This window comes from Eleutherodactylus coqui, chromosome 3 (genome assembly GCF_035609145.1).
Source record: "Eleutherodactylus coqui strain aEleCoq1 chromosome 3, aEleCoq1.hap1, whole genome shotgun sequence".
Lineage (NCBI taxonomy): Eukaryota > Metazoa > Chordata > Amphibia > Anura > Eleutherodactylidae > Eleutherodactylus > Eleutherodactylus coqui.
Genome location: NC_089839.1, coordinates 56,432,601 through 56,457,389, shown reverse-complemented (window position 1 = coordinate 56,457,389; position 24,789 = coordinate 56,432,601). Strand labels below are relative to the sequence as shown.

The following is a 24,789-nucleotide window of genomic DNA, read 5'->3' as shown; positions in this document are numbered from 1 at the left end:
ACTTGGAACATAGTTTCAGAACATTGCATCACAGTTTCAATGTTTGACAATGACTATTCTGGAACTTGGAAACAGTGTCCCAGTTTGTCAGCCCTTGCGGAATCAAGTTAGAGTATCTGTAGTAACCTGGACTGGCACTACAAAATGGAAGTACTTTACCTGCAAGTTAAGAACAACTGTTCTAACTGCCAGTTCATTTAACAAGGGGTAGTTATGCTGGACTTCATTTAATAAGAAGAGGGAGTCGGGATAGGAACTAAAGAGTTAAGGTTGTTTGGGCACCATCGTAAATGTAAATCACGTAGCTGCTGAGGTGTGACAAGCCCCGAAGTGAGGGAAAAAGAGGGGGTTTCCAGCTCATTTCGTGTTGAACAGTTAGAAATTTTAACAGTGTTAGAAGGAGGAAGTCAAGGGGGAGTATGGAGTGCAGTAAGAGAGTGATGGAGAGCAAGAAGAAAGAGGAATGGCCGCAGCCAGGCTTCCCTCTCCTCTGTCCTGTTATAATTAGAGACACGTTATGTAAAGTTGCAAGAAATCCTGTGTGCAGCAGACAGCAAATCACCCCGGAGGCTAAGAGAAACTGTTTATTTTTCCAAACCTGACGTCCATTCAAGCCAGCTCTGCTTTTTACCGGACAGCAACACAAACACAAGCTTCAGACAAGCAGTATAGTAGCTCTCCTTGCATTCCACATGCTGCCATTTATACCAAACACAGGTACCAACCTGCAGGACGAGACGTGCCCTAACATTCATCTAAAAGACGCACATACCCTGCTCAGCATGGTTGACTGCTTCTGCAAATCCTCAGAATGGCCACTATGACTGGGATTGAGAGTACTCACACCTTGTCCATGGGAGCCTAACAGTGTCTGGCCTGTTACATTAATTAGACTGCACATCTGCATTGAAATAAGCAATGCGGACGCCAGCATTCAAGGTGCAAGATTTCTTTCTGGTCAGACATACACAAGGCAACGTTTCGGCCCAATAATTGAGCCTTGATTCATGGATGAAATTGGACCTAATCATCCAGGACCGTCTGTTGCATATCCTTAGTTTGGAGCATGTTGTGCTGTTCTCAACCCTTTTCTCCAAATTGGCAAACTTCACATTAGCAGGTATACAATAAACATCGGCAACTATAACATCTCCCCAACTACACAAACCTAGACTTCCTGCTTACACGCCTATGGTCACCTTAAATATCTCCAGGCTTAATTTTTTTGTCTAGTTGCAAAACTGAAATGCCGTCAGGAATAATGACTGCGCTAAGACGTCTGGAGAAGAAGATGTAGAGCAAACAGGATGCAAAAATAAGTGGTTATGGTTACACGAATAATGTATTTATCTTAATGAAACTCTTGCTATGTAGAGTGGTTTTGAAAGCTTAATTGTAGGGTTTTCTGTGCTACATTCTTAGAGGAGGTTGGTGTGACAGATTAGTTTATCTTCATTGTACTGAGGCACTAAATATTTTTGCTTAAGAAGCATCTATTTAATTTAAGGACTGTGCATCCTGGTGATGAATGTTGTACAGAATTCTGTGGATAGGGAATATGGAAATTGCTGTATTTTTCCGTCCCTTGTATTGAAAAAAAAAAAGAAAAACTATCTATCTGACCCGAGACCGCTGACAGAAATAGGATATGTCAATAGAAAATGAAATCATTACTATAGGTCTTTAGTCTTCCAGCTGTAAAAGCAAAATTAGGTCTAAAAGATGGATTTGGTGGGATTAGCAGGGAATAGCCAGCGACATACACTAAAATACTCGAACATCTGCTGGCTATTTTCGGAGACAAGTCATTCTATTGCCATACATTACAATTAATTGTAGGCTAATCCTTTTGAGAGGAAACTCTTCTTTTCGCGAGTTTATGAGAAATGATGGCATGGTGTTGACATTTTTATCCTAACACTTATTTTACAATGGACTATTTGAAGGTGCCGTAAGATCAGCACATGTCGATTTGGAATATTTTATTAAGGCATACGGTGAAGAATTACACTTGGGAAGGCAGATGTTTGTAAACCAAGGACAGAACTGCTAAGTGACTTTGCAAATGGAGTTAAATTTATTATAGCTGTGCAAATGTGTCAGCTTCTAGTTGCCACTTAAAGTGGCCCGAACTGCAAATTATTAATCATTTGGCATCATCCTAACACTTTCTATGCCACTATTACCAGATTAGGTAGCTTGTCGGATATTTCAGACACTCACTGTACATCTGGTATGACATTTATACAGAGTGCAGATAAAAAGACCCATCCAGCGCTCTATCTCAATACTGATGTTCTATATTTAAATAACAATGGTGTACGTGAATAGGAAGACATGGATGCACCACATGATGGTTTGGTACACAGGTGGATCGAGAACATGGATTTTAATTTTGTGCTGTGTTCCCTGTAAGAGATAGAGAGTAAACCCAATTATGAAATTGAAGACTAGCAGTTGAGAAGCAGAAATCAGTTTTTTGTGTCTCTCTAAGCCCTGTAGGACCGCTGCAATGACTGAGTAAGGAAAACGTACTTTAAGTACTTCTGCTACGATAGGGGCTGATCACACAGGAGGTCATCCACCGTCATCTGCAGAAGATTCAGATATTGATCCATGTTGAGAGTCCGTGGAATGAGCACAAGTCCAACGAGGGAATCGCACCAAATTCCAACCCCCATGTTCACGCTGACATTTGCATTGTCTTCTGATTGAGTCGTGCTCTTACTAGTAATTTGCATTACATCTGCACTGAATCAGTGTTTTGCCGTTCACTAACACAGTCATGCTATGATAACATCAACCTCCAAACTGCACAGTTGAAACGTTCCATGCATATATCATAGCAGAAGGAGGCCACTTTGAGTATACTTTCCTTACTTCAGTCCTAGCAGTGGTCCTACAGGATTTAAAGACTGAAAGTGGTGCTCTGCTTCTCACATGCTACTCTTCAACTTTGCAGTTGGGTTTTACTTTCTATCTCCATGTTCCGGGACCTCCAGGGGTCCATGTACCATACCATCATGTAGCTCATCCATGCTTTCCTATTGAAGTATGCCGTTATTTCATTATAGGGCACCAGTACTAAGATATAGCGCTTTTAACCCTTTTTTTAACCCTCTGTGAGATCTATTTCAGATAGTTGTAATACGGCCATGTTACATGGACTTCCTGCGTTTTTGCTGAGCTGAACATAGATTACATAAGATCTAAGTTTATCTTAGTAGATCCGAAGGCTTCCAAGTATTGTGCTGATAATACCGATGTTAAAATAGTTCTGCCACACAGCAACCTTTTTTCATATGTCCTGTTAGGGCATATGAACATCATACAGTAGGGTTTCCCACTTGGGACCCCATCTATATGACCCATAACAGAGAGTCACTCAATAAGAGTAGCTCCTGTTCTGGTGAACTTTGGGCTTTCCCTATATTAAAAAACAGCTATTCATGTGACTGCCTGTCTTGTAATCCTGCCCCGGCCACTGCAAAGGAAATGTGTGGCTGGCTGGGGCTCTGGCAAAATCAACTGTTTGCCAAGTGTGACTGGAGTGGATCTTGGGTTGATTAGCTATTTGACCCAGGCTACACATTTTGATAGGTGGTGTGTAATTTTAGTTCAAGGAACATGAAGCAACTTCCATGCATGTGTGTGTGCAGTTTTCACGTCCAGAATAGGACATGCTGTAATTCTTTTTACATGGACTATTGGCCCATGTACAAAAAAATAACCATTTTACTACTAACATTGACTTTTTATAAATATGTTTGCTGTCACTTACACACGGACAGCACAGGCCAAAAATACACCCATGTGAATAAGCCTTTACCTTGTTCTCTGGCTCTGTAGATATGAAAGTATACCTCATAGTTAAATTGCCCTTCAGTTTGAACCTACCACCAAAAACATAGTGTGATCCTACAAACGTCTATGACCAGAGGCGTAACTTGAAGCTTCTGGGCCCCAATGCAAAACCTGTAACAGGGCCCCCAACTATAATGCCTTATTCATAGTACCGCGCTCTCTATATGGAGAAGAGAAGCCTTATGGGCTCCCTAAGGCTCCTGGGCCGGGGTGCAACTGCACCCCCTGCATCCCCTATAGTTATGCCAGTATCAATGGCTACAATATTATGGCACATTACGATGTGTAGCATATACAGAGCCATAATACAACCATGTAAAGAAGACCTTAGCTTGTATGTGCTCTATGTCAGTCATTCTGAATTATTTGTATGACCGCTATCCGTACTTTTGCACCATTTCTACTCAGAGTGCCGTACAGTATATTCCTTGAAATGTATGACTTGTAGCCATTCAGGACCCTTTGGTTCAAGCAGACATTTCTGTACTTCACAGATTCATTTAGTTCTTTTCATCCAGCCGCACCATGTTGAGTATTTAATGTCCTCTAACACCCTTTCAACCCGTTTCTGCTTTGAGCAGTTTGTTAAAAAGGCTTTTATTTATGATTAATTTGGCATCACATCAGACCATTAGATGAATACCGCTATTTCTTCTTCATAGTTTCAGCAGGTAAGTGACAGATGTATGTGGACGGATCCTATGAGAGATTGGAAAGATTCAGCGGGACAATTCATTCTTTTTTCTTTTGCATTGCGTCTTATTGCATCCCAGTATGTGATGTGCATTAGCATGCTGCCTGGGATTTTCTATTAATGCTAATGCACTGTTAAATAAAACTCCGCATTAAAGAAATGACCTGTTGTTTCTGGGAATAAAGACGTTTCTCCATTGTGCACTTTCCTAACAATAAAGGGCAGCAGGGACCTTCTTTTCTTTCCAGTATATTAATTTCCCTGACACATTAAAGAGCATTTATTAAGTTTTCATAATAGCACCACCTCTGCAGATGTTTCTTGTGAAATGAAAGAATGGAATTTCATGTCGGCGAAAGTCTGACTTGTATTTTAGCTTCTTGAACTTTTGTTTTAAACTTGGTTTGCCTTTTAAACCGATAGCATTTCTGGGTATATTGTAATCTTTTAATTTCCTAGCAGTTGTGGATTATATAGTTCTATAAATATATATATGCCATATATATGTATATAATATTTCCTCATATACACTAAAGGGGTTTTCCAAGAAATACAATTAATGGCCTATCCCCAGGATAGTGGGGGTCCACCGCTCCCATTACACTCAATGGGAACTGCACCTGCAGTTGCAAGCCATGGCCACTACAAAAAACGGAGCAGTAGCTTCTGCTCCGTACCCCTATGTGTAGTTGCGCTGGCAGTGGGTGACCGATCAGCTCATCGGCCTATGTGTGCAAGTGGTGTACCCCAGCAGATTAAATATAGATGATCTATTCTGAGGATAGGTCATCAATATTATAACCCTGGCAAACCTCTTTAAAGAACACCTGTCACGTCTTCTGATCAGTAGGGCTGGCCCCATAGCTTTGCAGCTGTGGTCATGCTGGCTCTAGTACAGCTCTTCCTTTCTTTGTACACCACCCATTCAATGGTTGACAGCAGTGGGTAGAGGAAATCTGACCTCATCCAATGACAGTTAGTGAAGTGGACTGGGCACTTGACAGGGTAATAGCGCTAGCAGCCAAATCTAACAGAGGTCAGTGATGGGGGGATGTGCCAAGAGATATGTTGGTGGGCTGTGGCTACAAGGGATATGGCTTGTTCTCTAAAAGTTTGTATGGCTTCAAAATTTTCAAAAAAATGTCATTAATATGTTTTCAACTTTGCCTTGTGGTTGGCAAGCAGTGGTGGGGATTCCTGAGAGAAGCAAGGCTAAAACTAAGACGAATCCCCGCTTTGAGTACATTGTAGGTTTTTATTTTTTTTGGCATTTGAAACAATACAACCATCCTTATATGTGTCCTCTTATGTCCGACGCATATTTTTGTACATATGATGTGGAAGAGAGTTATGGAGACCTCTATGAAAGAGGTGAAGAGATGACCTCCTGCCGAGTGGCGGAGGCCCCCTGGTCGTGAGTGCAACAGATAGGCAACGGTACCTCCTCCGACATCAACACCGAATTGAACAATGCTCTCGGTCGTGGTCATTCTAGATCCGCGCTAGAGACCCTCTTCGTCCAAGTGAGATAACTATGAAAGAACACTGCAGTATACTCTAAATAGATATTTTAAAGTGATAACTACAGGCTTTATGGTATGTCTATAAATTAAGTCCATGATTGCTTAATGGGGTTTTCTCAAACTTAAAGTGAACCTGTCACTTCCCCATAGCCCAATAAATTAGGTTAAGATGCTGCTAGGAGACATGATGGGGGAGCCGGGTGATGTATTTTTATACTCCCCCTCCCTTGTGATCTAACACTATCGCTCAGTGAAGTCTGTGCGGAGTATGAAAATCTGACTCTTTTCGGAGTCTTGTGCGTGGGCTCTTTCATTCAAGTCTGTGGAACTGACTCGCAAAATCCGGGATAGCTGGGAAGCCTGAAATAAGTCATCAATATCCCCGTCCCGGAAAACTCCTTTCATTGAGAACTCATTAATAGGGAATTTGGAAGACCAAACAATCTCTTTAATAACTAAACTAGAAGTCTTAATTTTAGTCAGAATTCGGATTCTCCTACATCTGTGACCCAGAAATGCAGGATTATGTATTTACAGTAACTGTGTATACTGTACAGTAAGGGGATGCAGACAGAGGAAGTCGGAAGCTGCCACGCTCTTCACAAGGAGCTTCATTTTACCGAGGCACAATCTCTAAGACACTATCTCAGCCTGGCAGCTGTGCATCGCGCGTGAGGGACCCAGCAACAGGATTAATAGAAAATTGATTATAATATTGCGTGTTACTTTAAATAACATTTTCATAGTAAGTCAGGGATTATTCTGTAGATTAAGCCTCACACGTTATATGATATGCACCTGAAAAATGTGTATAAAGTGGTAAATTAAATAGAATCTTTCACCTACCTTTAGCCCTATGAGCTGAGCTAATGGCCTGAAAGTAGGTGACCTTTTGAGTCGGGGGATGCAAGTATTATACTTACCTTCCCCATCATTCCCCCGGTGTGAGCGCTTTTAGGGCTAACTCGTCCGCCCATTCTAACTTCATAATGGGCAGACTACTTATCAGTGCCGCTCAAGCGGCGGCTTGCAGCACTGACACCGGGGAAATAACGAGAAAGGTGAGAATAACACATCTACGAACTCCACGTTTCACCTACTTTTAGCCCATAAGCTTTTAGCCTCACATCTTTTAGCTTTTACATCTTTGTTTTTGAACAAGTATAGTACACTTCAATGAGATACAATAGGTGACACAAATTATTAAACATACTATATATATATGCAGTATATGATATAAAAAATATGTAGAAAACTTAGCCCCCCCCCCACACACACACACACACACACACAGAGGCTTTTTACTGCAATTAGCGTGGCGATTTCAGCACTGCGCTAATCACGGTTCAATGCTACCATTGTTCTCAATGGGACCGCTCACATAAGCACAGACAGTCGCTTGATTTTCGAGCAGTGCATATTCTATTTTTGGGCGTTTCAGCATTTTTAAATGCTCCGCGTCACCCATTGAAATGAAGATGCGGGAAAACTTGGTGCTGCGTTTTTGACAGCATTAAACGCCCTATCTACACTACATGAAAAGAGGAAAAAAAGCAATATTTCCCTAGCAGGCGCTGTCCAGGTCCCTCTGGCTGCTCTCCTGCCTTCCTGCAGGCTTCTGTGCAGTTGTCTGTGCCAACAGAGCATCTATTGCTGGTAACGGATTGAAAACCCCGCCTCCAGCAAGAGATTGCTCTGATTGGTTCTCAAGCACTGGCTCAGTCTTCTATATTAATTTTCTGTGGGATAAAGAATACATTATTTAGATAGATCAGTCGTTCATGGATGTGGACATACCACATATGTTTGGGTTTTTTTTGTGTTTATTTTATATGTTAAAATGGGAATAATGTTTTTTTTAACTTAATATTTAGCTTTTTTTGTAATAATTTTAAAAAAAACTTTATTCAACTTATTTTTGCTTTTTTTTTTTAGTCCCCATAGAGGACTTGAACTGGCAATCATTTGATTGCTTATACAATATACATTTTATACTCCAGTATTGCAGTATATTGTATTTCTGGAGGTATTCTATTATGATGTACCACTGTCACATCTTAATAGGCAGAACTACATTGGTCAGTTTAAGGGATTGAGCTTTATTTATGCAAAACTGGGGAAAGCCCTTTCAGTTATCTCTGAATAAAAACTGGTGACATATGCAGAATTGTTTTAATATCTTAAAAGGCCAGTGCACGGGTATTAAGGTGGCCTTCCTCTCTGTACCATCCCCCCCCCCCCCTCTTTCCCCAAACTTTTTTTGCAGCTAAAATTATAAGTCATACTCGCCTAACCCAGCAGTCTCCTGTCCAGCTTCCCTACAGTGTCCTCTCACTTTTGGGTCCAGCAGTCACATGCCCCTCTAAACACATGACTGCTGTAGCCAATTGCCATCCTTAGTGGTATTGAGACCAGTGATTGGCTGCAGCAGTTACACACTTAGACAGGCACATGAGCACTAGAAGCTGAAGTGATTGGAGATCGTGAGGACTGCAATGTTGTGGGCATGCATGAAGCGAGTATATCTTGTTTTATTATATTTTTAATCTCTGCAATATTTTTCAACTGGATCTACTTTCCGAAGATGCGGATATAGGTGAAAGTAGTGCTGCTACCTGGGGCAGGGCAAGTACAGATGCACCATTTGCTCTATGATTAAAGTGGCCCTGGTCATATTGCTAATGCTCATCTATGGTGAACTGTATTGATCACTAAAACGAAGCAGAAATGGTGCTAGAAAAGCTGGATGCTACTTTGTCTCTAAGTCTGTATTCACACGAGTGATATTCTCACACAAGTTCTGTCCATCTTCAACATGGACAAAACTCACACGGAATTTCAATAGGATCATTCGCTTGAGCAATTTTTCAATTGGACCAAATGGTCCAAGTTAGAAAAGTTGCTGCATGTCCTGTTTTCGTGTAATTCTCACTCAACCTCTGGACATGTAATGTGCGGTGTCCTGCGCATCACACAACACACGCATATACTGTGCGATGTGAGCTACACCCCAGGAATCTCAGGAGTAACTCGCTTTAGGCCTTATTGGCTCCACTTAGCTTCTTCTTGGCAACTGGATGGTTAGCCTTCTGTATATGGGACTATTCTGAAAAATGCCAAGCGGACCTTATTGCAGACAAATGTCCTAGTGCTTTCAGACCCCCGCCAGTCAAACATTTCCTCGCATTAATGTCTCTAAACATTCAGAACTGGGGCCCAAGAGTTTGCAACTGCTAAATACTTTTTCAAGTACTGTATTATAATAGTTTTAACTGTAGTACAATGAATATAGGACAGTCATGCCATAACAACCACTATCATCATCGCATTGTAGTATATTGCAATTATTATAATGCGCTAAATGTCAAGTTAATGTTTTCTACATCCATAGGCTTCATCCCTTACAAAGATTTAGTTTGCTACCTAATGGTCCTTCTACACAGGATCTGACAGCCCGTCCCAGTGATGCTTGGTTCTGTGCTGTTACGAAGGACTGAGTATCGCTGGCATCTCTCACAGTGATATCAGAATAGAGGTGAAGCGGGCCAAGTGGCATTCTCCCCTCGCCGCCTCATTTCACAATAAGCAGACAGTCATTCAAAAGGGCCATTAACCATGTATGTAAGTACCTTGGCTTTGGTCAAATGACTTCCCACTTACAGAGATATACTTGGGGGCTACCAGAGGATGTGCCCTGGATGTTCAATGCCAGAAGGATGCCAATAAGCCAGGGTTAGTGTATTTGGATACAGAGATAGAGTAGTTAGTTGAATCTTTGCACCAGGTGAAGAAAGCCCTAGCTACAACTCCATCCACTGGCAACCAGCGCCTTAGAGCACGACACACCAACTCGCCCAACAACTACGCCCTTGTAGAAGGAGCTTAAAAAACTCATATTTGCTTATTGAATCCATCACTATAGTATTGCACAATTCCATGTATTACTTGGATTGTGATCAGACCCTCGCTTTGACAATTAACATTTGATTTGTACTTTATAACAAAGGTACTCAAGGAAATTGCCTTAATCGTATTGTGTTTGAATATTTTGCTGAATATAGGATTATCCTGGCTATGTCAGCTGTCACATTACTACTAACTGTGAAAAATGGAGGTCATTTTCGAATATTTCAAACGTATCACTGTGTATCCTTCTTCCAGGGACAAGGGCTTAATAATGAAGAAGATTGATGGGGGAAAACTATCAAGTCTGAATGTCTGGCAAAAAATGAATTCTTTTGTTCTTGATAGATATATTAGCAAAGCAAATGTTTTCAGAAACACTTTGTATCCTTGTTGATGGCTTTCTCAGTCATAACATGTCAAGCTCAGCGCTTTCGAATTTTCCATTTAAATACTGTTTATAAGAAATGACAATGCACTTAAGTAACTTTATTCAATTGAAGGGTCTTAATTGTGAGCAGCAACTGGGTGCATATATTTGTGTATATACTAACAACATGGGGTATCTGTAATAGATATCTGTTGTCAAATTCATTTTACAATGCAACAAATCTTCAAATTTGCTTTAAAACTATTTAAAGGAGAAAACCACAGAATAGAACTTCACAGATTGAGCGCCTTAAGACAGACTCCTTTCATAAGGAGCGTCTATATGATGTTTATACAGGGTGTAGTCAAAAAGACAGATCCAGCTCCATATCCCAATACTGGTGTTCTTTATTGAAATAACAATAGTGTTCTTGAATAGGAAGGCATGGATGTGCTACACAATTGTATGGCGCATGGACTCCTGGAGACATGGATTTCCATTTGGTGTTATGGCCCCTGAAAGAGGTAGAGTTAGACCCAATTGATGTTTTCGCACACCGCATCTCAGTGAGGGAAAAGATTGCTGCATGTCCTATCTTTTCGCATTCCTTGGAACGCATTGCCCATTGTTTTCCATGGGACAGTAAGACACATTATAATGTGCATACGAGTGCGATGAGAGGTTTCCTGTTGAAACCAATGTAAAACACTTACTGATCCTCTTACACGCCTGAAAGATGCGCCAGAGGATTATTCCTTCACAGAAGTGATGGCCAGGTGTTTTTGCCAGAAAAACGCCTCACATCCACATAAAAACGCATGTTGGCGAGCCTGATATCGGACTGAGAAACTCGCTCATCTATAGGTAGCCTAATGGTGCTTTTACATGGAGCGATTACCGTTCGCCCAAGTGAGTGAGCAATAATCGTTCAATGTAAAAGGGCCTTTAGTCCCGTGGGACCGCTGCTATGACTGAAGTAAGGAAAGTGTACTCAAAGTGTCTTATTTCTGCTTCTATATATGCATGGTGCCATTGTTGGACCTTTGTTAATTCCAGGGACTTGGATTGGGAGGGGTAACATCACTTCTTAAGGAGAGCATCAAGAAGGTGAGTGAGGAAACTTATAAGGCCAATCATGCTCCTCTGGGTAATATGCAAATAAGGGAAATGGAACAATACCTCTGCAGCGCCACCTATTGGATGGCAGCCTTCCTTCATATCAATGCCTGACCTTTTAGACAGGTCTTTTGGAGAAATTATTGGGAATTGGAAACCAAGCCAGAATCCATACAGAGACAACTGTTTCCGAGCTTTTGCCCCTCATCAGTGTGCAGTAGGATCCTGGCTTGGCTAGTGAGAGGCTTATGACGTGGGTTGGGAGGGGTAACATCACTCCTTAAGGAGAGGACTAAGAAGGTGAGTGAGGAGATTTAGGGTAATATGCAAAAATGGGAGATGGAACAACACCTCTGCAGCGCCTGTCTAAAGGGTTAGGCATTGATTTGAAAGAATGCTGCCATCCAATAGGTGGCGCTGCAGAGGTATTGTTCTGTCTCCCTTATTTGGATATGTGTCAAATATGATTTCTGATTCATGGGGAAGAGGGGTAATAACACAAAGGAATATTCATGTCACTCTACTTTTGGACAGGTAGAGATACAGGAGAGTTCCAGATCTTTGCTGCAGATCTTTCCCCTCTGCACTGCACACTGAAATGACAGCTCTAATTCTTGTACTCCCGAATGCCCTTCAAATGGCCGTAGCTCCCGTTCTTTAAGAGCTAACCATGATCTTGGGTGGTTTGTCTTGGCCTAACCTGCTAAGGTTCTTCTCCTATTTATTTTTTGTCTTCTGCTACTTTTTTCACTTTGAAAAAGGACAAGTAGAAAAAAGAAGGAAAACCTTCTTTTTCTTCTTTCCTATTTTTCCTTGTTTTCTCACATCTTTTTTTCATCTCCTTCTCCTTTTTCCTTCTTCTTTTCCTTTTTTTAATCTGTTAATTCATTAACTTTGCCTTAAAACCAACAAAGAAGTACTTAGATACACTCTGGTTGACCTAAAAGTGTTATACAGGGTTGTTACAGGGGGTGGACAAAAATATGGAACCACCATACGAATTGCATGGGATTTTAATCATTAGCACTCAGCTGCGCTTTTGACTGAGAGCTTTCCCGCCAATTTTACGTTTACTTCACTTCTTGCTCTGATTTGGTTCAAACTAATTCAGAACCAAACTTTTTTTCCCAAATTGGATGAACCGGACGAAAACACGACCTTTGAAAAGTTCATTGATAACTGCCCTTTATATTCTGACACATGTGTTGCAAATTTTTGTCACTGAAAAGTTTTTTTTCTTGTTGTAAAACCATTACTGTACTGTATCGTCATACACATAGAAGGGAAAGGGGAAGGGGCTTGTTATTTGTACAGCGCTTTCAGGTAATTTATTTATTTATTCCCCCCAGCAAACTGGGTACTTATTTTACCAACCTCGGAAGTATGGAAGGCTGTGTCAACCTTGAGCCGGGTACCTGAACCATGATTGATGGGGTTTGAACTCGCAACCTTCAGGTCGTGAGCAAGAGCTTAGGACTGTATACTGCTGCCTAAGCACTCTGCGCCACACGAGGCCACAAAAGAATATTGTTAGAGATGAGCGAGTATACTTGCTAAGGCAGATTACTCGAGCGAGTAGTGCCTTAGCCGAGTATCTCCCCACTCGTCTCTAAAGATTCGGGTGGCGGCGCGGGTGACAGGTAAGTTGCGGGGTGGAGAGAGGGAGAGAGAGATCTCCCCTCCGTTCCTATCCGCTCTCCCCCGCCGCTCCCCGCCGGCCCCTGAATCTTTAGATATACTCGGCTAAGGCACTACTCGCTCGAGTAATGTGCCTTAGCGCGTATACTCGCTCATCCCTAAATATTATCATTAGTAAGGTTGATAAGGTTATTTGTAAATTAAACTTTAGGAAATTGACCCTAATAGCTAGCAATTGGCTTCAAAGTGTGCACTACATGGAGTCCTCCATTTGACCATTGGAACCCATTGTTTTGTCGAGGCCTGGGCCCCCCCAGAGGGTTCTCAGGTATGGCCAGTGTGACCCTGATTGTAGATTATTTCTTAAAATCTGGATAGCCTGTACAATTTCATATTACCCACGGTTGCATGACATGGGGCGCATGACGTTTATAGCTCCTGTGATCCATAGGCCTTTGGTTATAAGGAAGTGACTGGTAAAAGTAGAAAAAATATCTAAATTTAAAAATACATCCTATGGTGTAACTCTGATAATTCTCTGTACAAATGAAGTATTCACTATATTAGGAGCATATTTCTGGAAGTCCCTGCTGCTGAATTAGTGAAATATAGCTAAAATCTATTTAGATATATTACAAAGACGAGATGTTGAAATTAATAATTTGATAAATATGATGCTATATACTGAATTGCTTATTCTCTGAGTTCCTAATGAGTTCTGAGTCTCAGGACTAGCTTTCCTCTAAATGAATTTCCATATTTTCATTTGTGCTGGATGAATATCCAAAGCACTGGCGGGAATTTAAAAATAATATCCCATAAATTAACAAAATGTTTTAAATTTGCTTACAACATTTGCATGAATTATTTATTGGATTTGCGTTCTGTGCATTTATCAGGGAAACATATAACATCCTCTTCCTGCTCTTCCATGATTAGTATTGTGCAAATAATTATATATGAGCTGAGAATCGCTTGCCTTGCAGGAACTCATATAGAAGATTATTTGCGGAAATGTCAGTGAAGGATTATTTATTTCATTTAATTCTCCCCTGATTATGCAACTGCTTATTTGTAAGAGATGTGAGATAATCTGCAATGTCAGGTTTAGGTGATTATGTCTATTGAAAATAATTAGAAAAGTATTACCATTGATTCCTAATATTCCCTACTGTTGTTTTTTCTTACAGATAGATCGCATAATCTTCTGTGTGTTTTTGGAAGTTGACTGCAAAATATACAGAAAGAAGTTGGCTGAGTTTTTCTTAAAAGGTACGGTATTATATTACTTTTAGTCTTAAAGGGGTATTCCCATCTTAGTAAGTTATCCTCTATGCACAGGATAGCGGATAACTTGCTGATCGGTGGAGGTCCAACCACTGGGACCAGCCTGTGCCCACCATTCACTTCAATAAGAACTGCTGCAGGTAGCCAAAGTCAAGCATTGACGTAAATAGTAGACCCACCACAGATTGCCAAGCAACTTGGCTACATTCCGCATTTCCCATAGAAGTGAATAGAGAAATGGCCATAGCTGTGGGATGCATCAGGGATGTGGACCAATGAGGGTCCCAGTCGTCGGTATTCCACCAATCAGCAAGTTATCCTCTATACTGTGAATAGGGCATAATTTGCCAAGCTGAGAATACTTTGTTTAAGTTGCAGATGAGTGCCTGGTAATTGATACATGTATTACACTGTAACATAAGTCCAGTATTAGAAAATAAGCTCTGCTTTTTTTCCAGACACAACATCAATGTTGCCTCTCTGTTATGTCTGGTATTGCATCTCAGCCTCCTTCACTTGAATGGAGCCTAGGTGCCATATTAGACATAGCCCAAAAATAGTTTATGCTATTAAACAATTAGGTCACCTAACATGTAAAAAGTTTCAGTAAGGCCTCCATTTCATGGGCATTTTTTTCACCATGGGATACACTGTGAATGAACTCAATGAAAGTGAATGGGTTTTCGTTGATTCATGGAAATGTGCGTATGGACACTGCATGTCGATACCCTTGAGAAGAAAATTGCAGCATGCTCTATTTTACCACGTATTAAGTGTACAGCCCTATTGATCTCTATGGGTGCGTGTGAATGCACAATGCAAACACAGTGCTAGTATGCTGGTTGATCATCTTAACATCGCAATATGGGATGAAGAGAAGTGGTAGAAAACTGATGCAGCCTAATGGATGGTGTAGACTCCATGGCTGAATGTACATGGCCGGGTTGGACTCCAACTGCGAAATCTTGCAGCCAAATCGGACCCTGTGCCCTGCATTGACCCCGCGTACCTGTCTTGAAGTCTTCTTTCTGCTCTGCGGATGTACCGCAAATGCGCAGTGCAGAGAGTTGCGCTGGCGATGACGGGGATCCGTTGTGACTCACCATGGGACAGACGGCTTCCATTGACTGCAATGGAAGATGTCCGTGTGAGGCTCGCACTAGAATAGGGCATGCTGCGATTTTCCCCACGAGTGGAAAATCGTAGTTGATTTTCACTCATGGGCATGGAAAAGCGTTTTCCATAGAATATCCTAAGGGCAGTATTTGCTGCGGGATCTGTAGGCGAACACCCGTTCCGGATCCCACAGTGCAAATACGGTCATGGGCACTCAGCCTAAGCAAAGTGAAGATGATAAAGTGGGTGTCTTTAAAAATACAGTTTCTTAAGAGCCCTGCAGGTAACGTATTTCAAGGTTTGCAGACCTCTTCTTCACACAGTTTGATTATCTATAGGTATACAAATTCCTCAGGGTTTGTTATAAGCAAACATGGTCATTGGTGGCCAGCAGTTTTCCATAAGTGACCAAGAGCAGGGGAAAAAGTCTGTATACCAGTGTTATAATCCAACTGAGTGATGAAGAGGTTTCCAAACCCCAAAAAAGCGTTACCTGCTAGCTCTTAATAAAGTGTATTTTTAAAGAGGACAATTCCAGCAACTTCACTTTATTTACTGCCCAGTGAAGTATATTCAGTCTGGGTCTGGCCACTGGGGAGCTGCAGTAAATGCAAGAACAGGTAGGTTAATCTCCCACTTCTACGTAGAGAAGTACTTACACAAGTATAATCACCCTCCATTTGGATAAACATTGTTTACCTGCAACTCCAGTATTTCACCAGCAGGGCTCTGGGGCAGCATTTTAAAAGGAACTATATTAACTGAGTTATTTTTATTACAGCATGTTTTTTTTGTGTTTATTGTAAAAAGAGCAAAAATCCCGAGTACGACTGCATTTGAACTGCAATTTTAAGTTATTGCATCCATTGGAAACACCAATAGTTTTTCAACCATTATCATTATGGAGAACCCTGAGTTTCAGTCTTATCTCAAAGAAATCTAATGTAAGGGCAGGTAAAAAGTTCTACAAGCATAGTGTCATAGACTAGTATATTAGACCAAAACCCGACATATATCCATTATAACCCCCCCCCCCCCCCAATGTTGATCAAGAGGAAGCCAGTTTTTCTCATTTAAGGGAAAAGAATTCCTTCCAGACTCCAATATATCAGTCGGAGTAATCCCGTATCACAGACCCTTTTGAAGTACTTAGTGACTATAACATGTAATATTGTTACACGCAAGAAAGGCATCCAGGCCTTTCTACACCAATCAGCCATAATATTACCATGGCCAGTTGAAGTGAATAACATTGATTATCTTGTGACATCCGCCCCTGTCAAGCGGTGGAATATATATGGCAGCAAGTGACCAGTCAATTATTTAAGTAGATACGATGAAGGCAAAAAAAATGGCAAATGTAAGGATCTGAGTGAATTGGACAAGGAGTAAATTGTGATGGCTGAATGATTAGATCAGCGGATCTCCAAAGCGTCAGGTATTCCTACTATGTGTTTAGTACTTACCAAAAGAGATCCAAGCAAGGACAAATAGCGAATCAACAAATGGGTCATGGATGCCCAAGGCTTAGTAATACAGGTGGGGCAAAAGCAAGTCCGTCTACTCCGCTCCAACAGAGTACATAAATTGCTTAAAATGTTAATGGTGGGTATGATATAAAGGAGTTAAAATACACAATAAATAACAGCTTGCTTTGTATCTTTTTAATAATGTTATGGCTGATTAGTGTATTCTGACCCAGATATGATGGCCACTTGCTTGCCCCATGAAAAGCATCTATTAACAGACTGTAATATAGAAGGTTTGTCTTATTGTAGATGTGATAGGTTTTGTTGCTGCCTTCTGAGGAACCTTTGATCAAGATCCAAGAAACTTGTTGGTAAACATTGCACTATACAAACAGACTTCAATAAATGTCATTATTCCATATGTTTCACAACCAGGTTACATAAGTTGTCCTTATTTGCTACAAAATAGCACTTTTAGTGAAGAAAAGCAGCATTTTTCAGCTTTTCTAAATACATGATGTGCTGTAATTGTTCAATAAATGCGAATACTAAAAGCCAGTGTTTGTACATACGTGTAATAGCCACATCTCAGATGAATTACCGCATTACATAACTATTATTATTTTTCAGCTGTTTCTAACAGCTGCAGTACATTAACCAAATTATAACACCTTCAGTTACATTACATTAATTCTCATTTAAATAGGGTTCTTTATAGTCAAGAGAATATCATTAAAGTCCATTTATAGACATTGGACGCAGTGAGACTACAGTACAAGTATTAACTTAAAGGAACAGGAATTACATTTTTCTCAATATATATGCGTAATAAACATGAAACTGGTAATATGTAATATTTGGATACAGAGGTCAGCACTCCATTAAGAATATTAACTTTTTGTAGACTTTAAATATGTCATTTTGGTACATGATTAGAAACTTTATCCCCTGCCCTTCATACCCATAACTATGTATCAAAGAGGCATCCCATGAGGCTCTTATAGAGTCCAGTCCAAGATGACTGCAACCCCTATTTTAATGGACGGCAAGACCATGTGCACAGGATCCTTCTTCAAGGTACAGACAGAGCAAAAGTTCAATTCACTGATGCTTTTCAGTCTTTGTAAAAGCCCTTCTATACTGGCCAAGAATCTCCCCATTCTCGTTATCTGAGCGAACGAGCTAGTGATGTCATCACCAGCTCATCTGCACGCGTGTAACATGTTTAAACTGAAAGATTGTCGTTGCGAATCATGCTGTTCTCAAAAACCAGTCTTATGGGAAATACAGAAAATTAGTGTTCAAACTGTATTGATTAGTGCAGGAGCTGGGCGTGGGTTTTATGCCGGCTGAAACTGAACGACGAGCAAGAAACTCACAATTCACGCTTGTTGTTCAGTCATTGGCCCGCATTTAAGCTAAACGATTTTCATTCAGTTTTGCTCATTTGAACGGCTTTTTGAACGATAATTGTTACAACTAAATGGGGCATAAGGATGCGTTCAGGAAGCAGGAAAGAAGAATCTCTGCAACCGGATTGTTTAGTCTCTGGACAGAACCAAACAGTCTGTGGTGGACCATATTTACTATACCGGGGTCCACCAACTTTCCACCCAGCCGGCGGCTTTTAGACAGAAGAAAAAGCACTGCATGCAGTATTTTCTCTTCCAGCATTTTCAGCAGCGTCTGTGATGGAACCTCTAACCGGAGCGCCAGATGCAGATGTGAAACCACCCTAAAGCATGCAAAAGGGTAAAAAAAAACTAGCACAGAGAGCTACAACACGTTAAAAAAGTCATATTGAACTTTGCTACGTCTGTAAGCAAACACGGATGTTGTAAATTAATCCATTAATCATGAAAAGCAGTTGGGGTAAACCATTACCAAGTCCTTCTGTCTCTGCTTTTTAAAGGGGTTTTCAGGGTGGGTCATCAATAGTTGTGAACTCCTGATAAGGATGATCGTTTTTTTTCAGCATGCTGAAAGACAACCATCAGCGACTGCTTAACAAAAACTGCACGATGTCCGTGCAGTTAGACACAACGATTATCGCTCAAAAGACGGCTTTTGAGCGAATTTTGAGTGATAATCGTTGTCTAAATGGGCCTTTAATCTGTTGGCCTAGCTGTAAGAGCACAAAGATAAGTGCTGGTGGAGACGCTACAATAAGAATATGGGAAGTTTATATCAGCCACTGCTAATGTCTATTGATTGACTACTGTGAAGCAGCTTTTGAGTACAAAACATAGGCTTGGACAGGGATTTGGAAATAGCTAGAAAGTATGGGAGACATGGCTGGTGCTATATGGAAGGGAAGGTAGTCTAGCTGGCCTCACTTGTATTAATATCAACTGGAGCTGAAGCAGCTATTAAACTTCCGGTACCTCTAAGGTATGAGGGAGTTAACCAGCACCAGAAGAAAATACTTTTATTTGTCTTTCCCATAGTACCTCTCTATGTATACTCCTGTTTTTGGCACTGCTGTTGCATGGGTGATGGCTTTCATAGACACATAAAGTAAAGGATTTACTTACATACTGGTTGAATCAGGGGCGTAGCTAAAGGCTCATGGGCCCGGGTGTAAAAGTTTATCTTGGGGCCCCCCAATTTCTCTTAATCCCTTAACGCAGAGGTGTAACTTGACGCTCCTGGGCCCTAATGCAAAACATCTAATAGGGCCCCCAATTATAATGCTTTATTCATAGTACTGGGCTCCCTATATGGAGAGGAGAGGCCTTATGGCCCCCCTAAGGCTCCTGGGCCCGGGTGCAACCACATCCCCTATAGCTATGCCAGTGGTTTGAATACATTGAATGGTGAATCGGATTGTGCTGTGTCTTCTTGCTAAGAGAGGGGAAAAATATCTGCCTCATTCACAGTCTGGATACAGACCGTTTGCATGACTGTGAAAGGATAAAAATGTAGATTTTTTTATGAGTCTGTGAGTAGTTCCCAACATTACATGATGGTTAAAGAGGAAGGTTGTTTTTTTGTTTTTGAGTTGATAATTCGTTTAAATGACAATATCAGTAACAGTATTAACATGAAAGATATTTGGAAACTTTTATGAATCCATGAACATTTTTTTAGACTAATGTGTTTATCTTAATGTCATTATTTTATTGTTCGTGCTGTCAGATGGAGATATGCAAAGTACCTGTCAAATATTCCATATCCACAACAAGGAGAAAAACATTTTCCTGTACCCTATATACTAGATGCATGCAGTCTGTTTCCTATGCTCCCTCTCCATGTTAAACATGCGATCTCAATCTTAAAAGTTGCAACCTCGACAATAAAATGAAGTATATGAACATTAAATCCACAATGCAAATCTATCCTTCTTTAAAGCCATGATTTAACATGAAGATAAATTATGCCAAAAAAATCACCTTAATCTGCTGCATTACACTAGAAAATTCCCTTTGTAGCCTTTAAGTCTGACAAATTTCTTCAAGGTGCATTCGCTTCTATAACAGCTAGACATAATTGTCTGTTGAGATATTCTCTGCGGTACAATACAAGCAGAAAATCCCATTATCATAAACAATTATGTTACCAACACAAAGATTAGATACTGTAGGTACATGCAATATAGATTAATGATTCCATAACCTTAAATATAAATTTACTAGAATACTATATAGACTCAAAAAATATTCAAATATATTTATTTCAAGGTAATTTTTTTTGCAAAACATTTTCATTAGGACCTTAGTCATACAATTAGCTAGTGTTCCATTCCAACGAGCTGGTGGATAGAGATTGTTGTTATGCTGGCTTCTATACACTGCACATGGACAAAGAATCTGCTCCTTAACTGTATGTAGCACACGCAATAAGATCAGCATGGAGGACATTAGAAAACTTCTCAGTAGTGATTTCTGCAGCTGTAAATAACTTACCAGTTAGCTGCAGCAGAGTCCGGGAGAATCTCTGCTTTTGTTTCTCTCTTCCTCCTCACTCATCTCTCCATTGACTACTACAGGTAGCAAGAGACATCACCCTACTCCACTTCTTGTTATCCCTCTTGTAATCTCTTACTAAAGAAGGACTTCATTTAATGACAGGCAGTGAACAGCAAATTGAAAGGGAGAGCCCTAGTGGCCAGCACTTTAGTGGGATTTTTTGGCACAAAAACCTCTTTTAGGTAAATAAGATAATTTGAACTTTTGCTAGTTATTATATCGGTTATCACATAAGCACATGCCGTCTCAAAGAGCAGTAAGGATTTTAAGATTTTATTATTTTAAATATACAGTAAGTTAACTATATGAAAAACAATAATAATGTAATTAGTAACTCTAATCAGAAACACTAAAGCTCGGTTTAGACAATGATTATCGCTCAAAAGATGTCTTTTGAGCGATAATCGTTGTGTGCCTTTACAGTGCAAGGTGATCACTCAACCGTTGAGCGATTACTTTGCGGTCTGAGCTTGGTATGCAGAAGACAAGCGGGGCCGCTTGTCTTCTGCATCCAGCTGTTCTCTGTTATACAGCTGAGCGCTCCGAGCAGGGTATGCAGAACACAGCTGGAGTGCTGTGTTCTCCATACCCTGGCTGTTCACAGAGCGCTCAGCTAGTATACAGCTGTGTGCTCCATGCAGAGTATGAAAAACACAGCTGGCCCACTGTGTTCTTCATACACTGCCTGTATTCAGGGAGCAGGATACAGCTGAAACAATAGTATCAACGGTATCTCACTGTGAACTCCTGATAAGGCTGGTCTTCAGCATGCTGAAAGACAACGATTAGCGACTGCTTAAAGGGGTTGTCTCGCGGCAAACCTCAAAATTTTACCTTACCCCATTCCCCCTGTCACCCCCCTGGCATAAAATAGCAAAGTAAAGTGGTTTTTAAGCTGCTTGCTACTCACCGATCCGATGAAATAAGGACTTTAAAAAATCTTCTCCCAAAGATGGCCGCTAGTCCTTTCCCAGGGATGCACTGCAGTTTTCTCCCATGGTGCACCGCGGGTCTTCTCCCATGGTGCACCATGGGCTCTGTGCGTTCCATTGCCGATTCCAGCCTCCTGATTTGCTGGAATCGGCACACGTGACGGGGCGGAGCTACGCGATGATGCGTAGAAGGGGGCGGAGCCAGAACGCCGCTCGTGCCTGGACCGAGCAGAAGGGGAGAAGACCTCACAGCGCAAGCGCGTCCAAAACAGCAAGAAGACATCAGAATTAGACGGATCCATGGCGACGGGGACGCTAGCAACGGAGCAGGTAAGTGAATAACTTCTGTATGGCTCATATTTAATGCACGATGTACATTACAAAGTGCAATAATATGGCCATACAGAAGTGTATAACCCCACTTGCTGCCGTGAGACAACCCCTTTAACGAAAACTGCATGATGTAAGTGCAGTTAGACACAACGATTATCGCTCAAGAGACGGCTTTTGAGCGAGTTTTGAGTGATAATCGTTGTCTAAATGGGCCTTTAATCTGTTGGCCTAGCTGTAAGATCACAAAGATAAGTGCTGGTGGAGACGCTACAATAAGAATATGGGAAGTTTATATCAGCCACTGCTAATGTCTATTGATTGACTACTATGAAGCAACTTTTGAGTACGAAACATAGGCTGGGGCAGGGATTTGGAAATAGCTAGAAAGTATGGGAGACATGGCTGGTGCTATATGGAGCCCTATTTAATCTATTCACATAGAATACAGTAAGAGACACAGCTATATATGGTGTGCATATGTGGCAGTCACATCAGGGCCATGGTGTCTTAGGGTGCACATGGGCCCCTCTGCTACATAAAAAGACACCAATAAAATGAATGGTACGTGGCAGGTGGAGGTGGTCTTACTTATTCTGTATTGAGGCCCAAGAACTTTAAGTTGTACTAATGAGTAACATGCTCGTCATCATTTCAGTTCAGGTCACACTGATATTTTTTTTGTGATCAGGGGACTAAATTAAATTGATATATATGTTGCTGAAGGAGGAATAACGTCTTTCATCAGTTACGTCACCCATGAAACATGAGTTTCTAGTATTGTTTAGAACAAATGTATTCTAAGACAGGGAAGCACCTGTGGAGCTCTGGGATTTTTATGTTTTTTTGTGTGTAGGCTGAAGTCCTTGCACACAGCTCCTCTATCATACATATGTACAGGATACTTACAAATAGGATCAGCGATAGAAAGGAGTGCCAGAAGATTTGCCAGTAGTATGATTGGCAGTTCTTCAGAGCAGTGAGCCATTTAGCCCTGTGGCATATGCCCTGTGTCTTTTGTACAGTGCAGTGTGCCCCTGAACACCTATAGTTAGACCTGCCATGTACCTATAGTCCCCTGCACACTAGCTAATAAAGAAGTAGCCACAACCAGTGATAGAAATTATTAGGAAAGCCCATCGTACAAAAAAAATGCTAACTCACCCAGTTGGCCACTGCCCCAAAGTGCCCCAGGTGTTTTCAGAGTACTACCAAGCTTCTGTGTAATAGAAGTTATGAGCAGAAAGTAAAAGGACGAAAGACAGTACTTTCAGCTGCTTTCCAGTGAAGGAATAGAGTCGTTTTTCACAGGTGACAATCCCATATGGAGCTGTAATTGCTGCCTATAGTTTTATCACTCTCATACTTAAGAGCAAAAACAGAAGAGAATTTTTAGATGAAGATATATCTCTATCAGTACCTACAGTTTCAATAAAAAGTGAATTAACTCTTTGGAATCACCTGAATTTTTTTATTAATTTCTAAGGCATCCCAGAAATATTGGTGAACTAAAACACATTTTACAGCAATAAATGGTCCAAAGTTTTTCCTCAATGTTTTGCAAATCTTTGCAGCTACAGGAAACTTTTGATAGAAGTGATTGTTGCTATAGGGGGATGTACAGGTCATTAAACTCAAGGGTTAAGGCCGAATGTACACGGCCGGGATCCCACAGCAGAATCCGACCCTATGCCCAGCCAGTGACCCCTACATACAGAGGTGTAACTTGAAGCTCCCGGGCCCCGATGCAAAACTTGTAACAGGGCCCCCAACTATAATGCTTTACTCATAGTACTGGGTTACCTATATGGAGAAGAGAGGCCTTATGGGCCCCCTAAGGCTCCTGGGCACGGGTGCAACCGCATTTCCTTAATCCTCTATAGTTACGCCCCTGCCCTCATACCTGTTCACAGTTGTCTTTTCTGTATTGTGGATGTGCCGGCCGGCGCACATGCACAGTACAGAAAATGCTGTGCCGTCGCTATGTGATGGCGTGGAATCTGCGACCCTTCCGCAATGTTGGAAGGGCCGTGGATCGGACAGCTTATATTGACTTCAATGAAAGCCGTCAACATGAAATTTGTGCTGAAACAGAACATGCTGCGATTTTCCCTCTGCGAGCGGAAAATCGCAGTTGATTTCTGCTCGTGGACATGGAAAAGTGATTCTCCATAGTATGTCTATGGGCAGTATTTGCTGGGGAATCCAGAGGTGGACGCCTGCTCCGGATTCCGCAATGCAAATACACCCGTGTGCATTGTGCCTGCACTTGGGATGTTTACTTGACACAAATAATTGCACCATTCGTATATTTTATTACTAGTTTAGTTAGGCAGCTTTCACACCTATGGCGAGTGTTGCATTTTCCCGCTTCATTTGTGGGGCATAAAAGGAGAATCCCCTAGCCAAAAGTGTTATGGTGGAACCGGACAGCACAGAACGGACTCCATTGACTATAATGGGGTCCATTCGGTTTCCACTTAGCTACACAGCATTTTACCAGAAGAATAACTGTTGCATGCAGCATTATTTCTTCTTGTGTTTTGTGCTGGATCTGCGGCGGAACCTCCAACCGAAGC

The 24,789-nt window shown here is 41.2% G+C and overlaps 1 protein-coding gene across 2 annotated transcripts in view; it reads left to right on the top strand.

Moving 5' to 3' along the window:
- MACROD2 (mono-ADP ribosylhydrolase 2) overlaps nt 1–24,789 on the top strand; it is a 1,963,046-nt gene that overhangs the window by 1,788,656 nt on the left and 149,601 nt on the right. For both annotated transcript variants that reach the window (XM_066595626.1, XM_066595625.1), the window contains exon 9: nt 14,299–14,380. In XM_066595626.1, the coding sequence (XP_066451723.1) occupies nt 14,299–14,380 (82 nt within the window). The remainder of the gene's footprint in view (nt 1–14,298; nt 14,381–24,789) is intronic.